Consider the following 10,345-nt stretch of genomic DNA (forward strand, 5'->3'; position numbering starts at 1 on the left):
ATTGCTGTTAGGATGTCCAAAGAAATTCAGAGGCAAGACTTTTTTCTTTGTTTTTCTCCCTCTTTAGTCTTTCTGCGCTCTTTCTTTTTTTGTAGTCGTGATCATGGCCATCTTTGCATGCCTTACTGCCATGTGGTTTGACTGAAATCTTGGAATCTTTCAAATTAAACACATGGTCCGGTACAGCAGCAGCTTTCATTTGATTATAGGGATTAGTGTAACAAAAGCCAAATGTTTTGCATCTTTGTAACATGTGTATTACAACTTGAACTGTTCAAGAAGAAAAATGAAGATGGAAAAATAACTTAAGAAATGGGAAATGAGAATGTCAGACAAGTAACAAGTAACACAAATCTTCCTCTTCCTCTTCCTCTTCCTCTTCCTTGGCCCCTGCAGAATGAACCAGGCTATCACTGCTGGCTTCGAGCAGGATGTGGGCGCTAGAACAACTCATCATCTCATGTATCCAGAAAGTGCCATAGACCTGGACAATACCACCAGTCTGGTTCTGGTCCCTTTCAAGACTCTGGACCTGCAGTGGATTACCAGTGCTCTGTCCACTGGTACTATTAAACAGTAAGTTCTCTTATTAAATATTAAAGCTGCAGTTGTTTTGATAATTAGAATGAATTAAATGATGGCGCTCAGTGTAAAAGGTGTTGATTCCACTGGGAATTACAACACAACTGCGGTTGTTTTAGCAAGGTGGACAGTATTAAATTTGGAATGTGTTTTGGGGCTATAGGGGGATGAGGCGTCAGCTCCGGCTTCTTCCTTCAAAGTCTCAAAACTCAGCTTGAAGAGAGAGCAAATGTTGAGCAGATGCGAACACGTAGGCAGGGTCACTCGTCACAACATTATGCTCAGGATCTGCAATGGCTTCTTTAACCATGAAAATGATATAATCTCAGTTTTTGCATATCAGCCTGCTTGCATGTGTGACATCACTGCAGTATAGAATATATTCATTCATTCATTCATTTTCTATACCCGGTTATTCCTGTTAAGGGTCGCGGGGGTCTGCTGCAGCTGTCATCGGGCGAGAGGCAGGGGTACACCCTGGACAGGTCGCCAGTCCATCGCAGGGCCAACACACACAGGGCACAACCATTCACACTCACACGCACACCTACGGCCAATTTAGAATCACCAATTAACCTAATGAGCATGTCTTTGGATGGTGGGAGGAAGCTGGAGTACCCGGAGAGAACCCACGCAGACACAGGGAGAACATGCAAACTCCACACAGAGCCAGCCGGCCCATGGATTTGAACCGGTGACCTTCTTGCTGTGAGGCATCAGTGCTAACCACCTCGCCACTGTGCCGCCCAGTATAGAATATATTTTAAGGTAAACTTTTCATATGCAAACTGAATGTGATCACCTCACGGTTGCTACACGCACCTCTTTTTCATTTATCCTGTGACTTCACGAACAGCTCCACACTGGTGATGGTATATCCAAAAAACAAAGCTGAAACAAAGCCAATTGGACTTTCCTGAAGACAGTTCACCACACATCCAAGTTTCTTCTTCAGTTCTAGATGACTGGAGGGGAGTTAGGATTTCATTAGGGGCCCACCTGAAACTCACATGACTGATCTGGTTGAGGCATTGATGTTTATATCCTATTTTTCCTATAACAAATTGTACTCTAACGAACCCATTAATGGCCAGAGACTTCTATCACTAACACCACCACTCCAAAACCTGCTGGCTTACAACACAAAAAACCCTTTGCTTTAAAGAGATCACCAACACAGAGAGTCAAAAGAAGCTGCAAAGCTTGACCAAAGGAGCAAATGTCCAATTTCCAAAAGCTGCAGTTCTTAAAGTGGCCACTTGAGGCTGAATGAAAGTGAGTCAATCCTCATGTTAAAATGTCAACGTTTACAGCAGAAATAAACATGTTTGTAACATGATATAAAGGTTGGGGTTGGTCTCTGTGGCTACACTGTTAAAAATTTTCCCGTAAAATAACAGTAAAGAACTTGCAGCAGGGTTGCCATTATGTTACTGTAAAATTAACATTTTTTTACTGTCAATAAAATTGACAGTTTTGTACTGTTATTGAAAAATACAGTATGGGACTGTTTTTTTATTACTTTCCTGTATAAAAACTGTAAAAAATCTGGCAGCATGGTTGCCATTATGTTACTGTAAAATTACATATTTTTACTGCCACTAAAATGTACAGTTTTGTGCTGTTATTGAAAAATACAGCGTTTACTGTTTGTTAAGATTACTTTCACAATACTTTACAGTCAACTGGTTTGTTTGAAAATACATTATCAGTCTTCACAAAATCTATAAACCATGTGCTTTGTGAAAGAACAGATCACCATGTAATTCATTCATTCACCTTCTGTAATCGCTTGTTCGGGGTCTGCTGGAGCCTATCCCAGCAGTCATCGGGCGAGGGGCAGGATACATCCTATCATAGAGAGACAGACAAGCATTCACACCTACGGCCAATTTAGAATCACCAATTAACCTAACCAGCATGTCTTTGGAAGGTGTGAGAAAGCCGAAGTACCCGGGAGAGAACCCACGCAGACACAGGGAGAACATGCAAACTTCACACAGATGACCATGGATTCAAACCTGGGACCTTCTCGCTGTGAGGCATCAGTGCCAACCACCTCGCCACTGTGCCGCCCGAACAAATCCAGCTTCCCATTTGTAGTTCGGGTTAAATTTCCCAGAATGCAAAAAATACATCATGGTACCGTGATTTAGAAGGTTTGGATGAATGATTAGCAGTAAAATGCTGTATTTTAGGAAAACAGTATAGTTCTGTTAAAAGAACAGTAAATCACCAACATTTCACAGTTTTTTGTTTGTATTAACAGTAGAGTGATGTATTCAAAAATAACAGGTTAATACTGTTGGAATTCTGCTGTAAATTAACAGGAATTTCTAACAGTGTAGTTAAATAATTTATGGCAACTGAACACGGGTGATTTTTGAATTATCTGCGGGTTAGTTGGAGCCAGATAGCATAAAGCCACTCTATGTAAGGCATAAGTGAGGGTTGTCCGCCTTTGTATACAGACAGTGGGTAAAAAATAAAACCGTGTGCAGATTGTACACCAAACCCCAGATAATGGTTAATCGTGCCACCAAAGAAACAGACATGCTTCATTTTTCACGTCACTGAAATCAGAGCTCGAGAATTTTCACTGGCCTGGAAATGTGAAAGCTGCGAATTCATTATCATGCCTGCTGTGTCTGCTCATTTACACTCTTCAGATACCAGATTGTCATAACAATCACAGTCGCTCAGTGTTGCTATTTGTCACGTTGCCACAACATGGGTAATCACTCAGTTTATGTAAATTTCTCCTTCAGCTGCTTCGCTCTCAGTGACCTGTAGTCATTAACTCGATTACTGGACATCTCGGAGATAAAATGAAGCCACTGCCAATAACTCAATCACGCCAACACGTTAGATGGTGGAAGTATCCAAACAATGTTACCTATAAATGTGTCTTCCAGCTCTGCCAAAGCAATCATTTGGCATCATTAAATTTCACTTTATTGTCAGAATTAGCAGCCATTTGATTTTAAAGAGCTGCTGTGAATTATTTTGTTACATTTTCTAGTCTTGTTAAATAAAGCGGGGCTCTATTAAAGGACAGGACTGCATGGATTGGACACTGAGCCGATTATTGCTTATCCACGTTAGTACAATACAACTGCATTCACATTCCTGACTTTGAGCAGTACTACCCTTGAAATTCAATTACTTCTTTATACAAAACTGCTAATTCTGCACGTGCTGTCACCTGTTGCACACTATGACTTTTTCATAGAGATTCACCAAAAAAAATAAAATAAACTATGTTATTTGAATTTTAATGAGACACACTGCACTGCAGCAGAGACAGTATCCTTGATAAACCTTTTTTTTAATTAGGTACATTTGTCTACCATGTAATTGCCATCCATGCTCACATGAGCACAGGCACAGTGTGGAATTTACATGAACCTTTTTTGCTTCTTTCATCATGAAAATGATTTACACTCAATTTTTGCATGTCAGCCTGCTTGCGTGTGAATCCACTGCAGGGTCTTTTGAAGACACTTTTCATATGCAAACTAAATGTGACCACCTCACGGATGCTGCACACGCATCTATTTAAATTATTCCACGTCTTCACTTGCAGCTCCGTACTGAAGAGACATCGAGCATGTTTCACTGCTCGTGATAGCTGTCCTCACACATGTCCAACGAGAACATGTCTAAATGTAGGTAATTTAGTTTTAGACACTGATTAAAATCCTGTGCTCCACTAGTTAAGAATGTGGGAGCAACACTTCTGCAATTCTCTCCATTGATTCCCTGTTCTTTTCGGAATAGATTTTAAGACTTTACAGATCACATTTTAAGTACGTCTGGCTCTGGCCCCAAGCTACATACCAGAAATGTTAACCCTGTATGAGCCAGCCTTGCAGCAGTAGATCATCAGGTGGGTCAAGACTTCTAATCTAAAGGTGCTTTTGATATCAGGGCTTCTCTTCTTTGAAGCGACATGCCAGGGGAGATAAACCTTGCAGAGTCAGTGACTTCTGTAATATCATTTCTTAAAACTCATTTCTATATATCTGCTTTTATTCTGTCAGTTTACTGTATTGCTTTGATTCTTTTTGTCAGTTCTTTTTTACAGTTCTTCCCTTAAATTGTTCATCAGTCTGCTTTAATCTGCCTAGTTCTTGTTTCACATTGTTAGCTCTCTATTGTGCATTGTATTTTTTTGTCTGTCTGTCAAAGCACTGTGCATACTTTGTTTTTAATTGTGTTTAATATGTTGAAGTTATTTTTATTATTACTTCATGTTCCATTTTTGACTATTAAAGCCCTATTAAAACATTTAATTTCAGCCCTCACTATTGTCTTTTGTTACAGAACGTACATGCCTGTTAAGTCCAGGATAAAGGCAAACAAAGATAAGGTAAGTATACATACATCTATTACACATGCATTACTTTCGCTTGAATGAATATGTATTGCATCCTACCTGATCAACACTATGTAAACACCTGAACCTTACATTCACATGTGATTGTCTAAAACAGTGGTCACCCGGTCAATACTAATTGTATTGACAGAGTCATTTACTCACATCCACATTCTTAGAGATTATAATGAGAGGTTTTTGCAATGCATGCTTGACATTGTGTTGAAGCCATGATAGGACCTCCCACGTGAAAAATAGTGGCGAGGTAATCAGTTAGTTGCAATCTGCAGCCTCACCACTAGATGCCACTAAATTCCACACACTGGTTCTTTAATGGTACAGCTGAGAACTGTTGCTCCTGTGGGCACTGGGGTTAGTCAGTTTAGCAATACCCAGGAGGAAAACACTATTTTTTTGGTATTGTTGATTTAGGAGGTAATTTTCCATGAAATGCCTCTTCAGTGCCCTGAAACATTTTTGGTACACATAACAGTTTGATTTTTATGTGTTTAAGTTTGTACCAAAGCTTTCCAGTGTTGGTGTTGCTGTACCGTAAAGAGTTCCTTAATTCGAACTAAGGCATCCAACCCAAACCAGTTAAAAACAGTCCCACACTTTTCTAAAAAGCGCATTGCACTTTCGACTGTATTTAATGTTTATGTTATAATAACTAGAACCTTCTGGTGTTCCTTTTAACACCAGGGTGTGTTATTTCCAGTGGTGGGCCGTCAGGGCCAGCAAAGGTTTCTCTGCTTGGACTAAACTTTATCAAAATCACTAACTTACATTTTAATGTTTTCCCATTAATCTTATTAAATTATTCCCAGTAGCCTATTCTTTTCATTTTTTGGCTGGTCTGTCTCTCATCTGCGGTGCTTCTGGCAGTGTAACTTTGCATTAAAGCTTTTATCCTATCATATTTCAGCCGTCATGTATCGTTGGAGTCAAAGAAATCTGCCTGGGCCTTAACAATTAAAACTATAGGCGGCTGAAGTTTAAAATACATTGTAATGGCGTTATTCCTTTAACCAATCACATTTCAAGTTCGTATTATTAGGCCTTCTCTGTGGAAAACAGTGTTTTCATGTCCTCTGACTGGAGGGTCAGAGAGCCGCTCTGTTTAAGCCAAGCTAGCGGTTCATGTTCATCTGTTGAGAGCTGCACAAACAAAACATGTAATTACATTTACATCTTTTGTGTCTATTTTTTTGCTATTTTATTGGGTCGATATTGATGCTTCCGCTGGATTTGATGTATGTGACACTGGTGATCAGGTGCAGCGAAGCGTTGAGTGAGAGGAGACTTTTTGAATTGTTCTAAGTGAGTTTCTTGCATTAGTAATGGCATTCATCTCACTATATGAGATACCCGTCTATGATACAACATCCTGTTTTATTGCGTTTCTATAGCAGTGGTGTCATAACGATTGTATTAAGAGGTGTTTTGAATGAGGTTGGAGGTCATTGAAGGCCTAGGTGGAAAATGCATGGCCTGCCACTATCAAGATAGTCATTAGTTGCAGCCCTTAATTGTTATATACATAACAGTTGAGTGCTGCATCGACTACTGTAACGACTAGTCGTCAAAAAAAAAAAAACATCCAGACAATGTGACTACTATGGCAGCCCGCCAGGGTCTAATGTACTCCGCCATGGTCTCATAACGAACCGGACAGTTTGCAAATATGTCACCGAGCTAATACAGAAAAACAAATTACTAATTACAATCACACAATCAACCTATTCAGAATTGTCAAAATGGAACAAAGAAGAAAATTTATTGAAACAAAACCAAGAAAATGAAAATGGTGGCAGTGGAACAGAAACCACAGCAGTCTCAACACCATTAACACAAATGAACGACAAAATCAAACTAAATAACACAAAATGAAAATGAAATGAATAATAAAAAAAAAAATGTAAATGTACATGAAGTTCAAATAAAACAAATTAAAATGAAAACGAAATAAAACTGAATAAAACAAAAATGAAATGAAACTTAATAAAATGAAAGTGAACAAAAATGGAAACGATGCACAATGCAACACAGAAAATGAACTCTGTACATGAACAGTGAAATAAAAATGAAAACAAATGACCATAAAATAAACAAAGACAGTGATCTGAAAATGTTTAGAATCAAACTAAAGACAACTGAATTAGTCCTTACCCTGATGGGGCTGTAGATGCCTCTACTACCTTCAGCGAACACTATGGCTGCTGTGTCTAAATACGGAGCTGAATGTCTTACAACGAGTCGGATGAAACGGGTAAAAGCACTCAGGAAATCCTTGATACGCAAGTAAACGAACTGACTTCAGGATGAAGAATGAAGAAGAAAAGAGAGATGAACAAAGAATTCTGTCTATGATGAGTCAGCAAAGTCAGTGAGTGAACATTCTAGAACATCTGTAGATGACCTTTGACACAAATACACAGATGGAGTAAGACACTATGGGATGTGTCCAATGACCAGTGATTACAGGACATTTTTTTAAACATACTGTATGTATTTGTATGGAGGACCACAAGTTAAATGAAAACATTTTACTAACCAAAAATTAATTATACAATATAAACAGGCATTATTTAATCTGATTACAAACATAAATATTAATGTAGAAATAAAAGTACTAAATTACAGAGTTTAATTTATTATTTTATGTTTTAATGGACATCCAGTAGACCATCTATAAAAAATATTTACCAGTGAATGATTGATCCATCAATAGTTAAATGATTCACTTATTAACTGTTATTTGTTGTTTTAGTAAATACATTTTTAATTCAACAAAAGACTAAATTCGCTAATTAAGGACACTTTTTCTTCACGTTTTCATTTTTATTTTTACACCGCCTTTCATTTTACTAGCCTTTCAATTTGCTCTGTACTTTAGCTTGTCCTTTTAGCCTCTACATTTAGTTTCTCCAGTGGTGGGCCATCAGGGCCAGCAGAGCCTTCTCCGCTGGCCTAAAATTTATCAGAATCACTGACTGATTTTAATATTTTCCCATTAATCTTATTAAATTATTCCCAGTAGCCTATTTTTTTCATTTTATGGCTTGTTTGTCTCTCTGCTGTGGCGCCTCTGGCAGTGTAACTTTACATTAGAGCTTTTATCCAATCATATTTCAGCCGTCATGTGTTGCCGGAGTCAAAGAAACCTGCCTGGGCCTTCACAATGATGCTGTTCCTTTAATCAATCACATTTCAAGTTCATATTGTAAGGCCTTCTCTGTGGCCTATGGTAGTGTCAGTGTTTTCGTGTCCTCTGATTGGAGGGTCAGAGAACTGCAGCTGGAGGAGTGGCTATTGATGTGGTTGGAGATCTTCTTAGAAAGACATTTTCACCGTAGACTTTGAAGGACAATCTGGATATTGTGAGGAAAGGCCACCCAATCCTGGTGCTAGCTAGCCTGACCCAGCTGGGAAAACTTTCAGGACAGCGACTATGAGCGCTACCCTTGGCTGACAGGCTCTGAGGAGAACTCTAAATTGTTTCTTCAGTGCTGGTGACTAAAATGAATTACATCTTTTGTGTATATTTTTGCCATTTTTTGGGTCGACATTGACGCTTCTGCTGGATTTGACGTATATGATGCTGGTGCATAGCCGCAGTGAATTAGTTAGTGAGAGGAGAAGGCCTAGCTGGAAAATGCACGGCCCGCCACTGGTTATTTATGTAAATTATGTGAGCAATCCAGAATACAGAGCTGAACCTCCTTTCTGAATTACAAAGGAGTAAAAATTCCTCTGACTCTTTTGCAGGTGTTGATTTACAATCCAACATTTTTCAAATACGTCTATGAGTCTTGGCTTGAGGGTCACGGGCGATATCCTTCAACTGGCTTCCTCGGCCTGATGCTCGCTATCCACATATGTGATGAGGTATGTTGAGCTGCTCTAATAAGTAACATGTGACCTTGTCCAAAAGGGCCACTCAGATTTCTCATTCAGCTTTAAAAGGGTGTCTTTTGTCTTGATTTATATCTCACTTGGATCTGAAGTGATGTGAAAACTAAACAATTTCCACAGATGAACAAGTGTATAAATCTTGTGTGGATGATGCCCCACAATGATGGTGTTGATGAAGTGTTTTTTTTAACCTTGTCTGCTCCAGGTCAATGTGTTTGGATTTGGTGCAGACCGGCATGGAAACTGGCACCACTACTGGGAGAACAACCAATTGGCTGGGGCGTTCCGACACACTGGAGTCCATGATGCAGATTATGAATATAATGTCACCCTGCTGCTGGCAGACAAGCACAAACTCCAAATCTTTGAAGGCAGATGATACCCAGCCTATATGTGCAGTGAGATGACCATCAAATGAACCCCAGCAGCCTTTAATGTTTGTTTCCAAAGATATTTTCATAAATTTGATCCATCCGTAAATTTGCTTAAGTTGAGCAAATGTCATTTCTATTGACACACCAACAGAGCTTTTGTCTCTGTGGGCATAGACCGGGCCTGGCCATCAGCAAGACAAAAGCAACACTCCCCCTTTTCAGCATCCATAATCCCAGCTCCAGAGCGTCTGGGACTGAGCAAGCAAGAAGACGAGAAGATTTCCGTCAACAGGCTCTGCTGAGAGCAGTCAGACAACGTACCAAATTTATGGACTTGGAGAGAAGAGGGATTTGTGTGGAATCGATGATTGTCATTCATGCAGTAAGAGAATCTAGCTGACGCTGTTAAAGTCCAAATTGACAACCAACAAACATAAAAGATTTTTTTATTTTACTTTAGACGTTTCATAACAAAACCTTATGAACTGCATTCTAAATAGTATTTATGAATTATGTGTCAAGGTCATAGCCTTATTTTTTTAAAAGCACTTAAGTCATAAGCCTGAGCTGGAAGAATCTGGACCTCAACATTATATTACCACTAGTAATTCAGTTAGAATGACTCCAGGGCCTGATGGTCGCTACTGATGTCTGAGGCTAAAATGTCTTGACAACTATCAGATAAATAATTTATGGTCCCCAGAAGATGTGACCGAATGACCTTGCTGATCCCCTATCCTCTGGTCCCACCATTTGCACAACATTTGTGATTTTGAGTGATATATCAAAACTTGATGAATTCTAATGAAATTTAGTAGTCTGGTGTTGTCAGACTCAGGTCTTATCAGAATATGAGTTTGGTAACAAACCCACTGCATTTCAGTGTGAGGATTCAACTGATACAAAGACAAAATGGCCTCTGTGTGCAATTGGATGATAATGCATGCAATCGAATGATTTGACTATCCTGGCAGATCTTTGCTGGGGCATAATCAGTTCCCAGTCGAGAGACTCCAGACCAACTTTCTGGACTCTGATTCTGACACAAAAATGGGGTGGGCAGGGGAAGTTTGGGCCAGCTTCCAGGCTAAAAGTA

The 10,345-nt window shown here is 39.3% G+C and overlaps 1 protein-coding gene across 1 annotated transcript in view; it reads left to right on the forward strand.

Moving 5' to 3' along the window:
• LOC311501811 (CMP-N-acetylneuraminate-beta-galactosamide-alpha-2,3-sialyltransferase 1-like) overlaps positions 1–9,421 on the forward strand; it is a 32,635-nt gene extending 23,214 nt beyond the window's left edge. The window contains exons 3-6 of the mRNA XM_084563835.1: positions 397–576; positions 4,909–4,954; positions 8,729–8,848; positions 9,081–9,421. Of these exons, the coding sequence (XP_084419961.1) occupies positions 397–576; positions 4,909–4,954; positions 8,729–8,848; positions 9,081–9,254 (520 nt within the window). The 3' untranslated portion in view covers positions 9,255–9,421. The remainder of the gene's footprint in view (positions 1–396; positions 577–4,908; positions 4,955–8,728; positions 8,849–9,080) is intronic.
• Positions 9,422–10,345: the final 924 nt, after the last annotated feature.

This window comes from Chelon labrosus, assembly GCF_963514085.1.
Source record: "Chelon labrosus genome assembly, chromosome: 16".
NCBI lineage: Eukaryota > Metazoa > Chordata > Actinopteri > Mugiliformes > Mugilidae > Chelon > Chelon labrosus.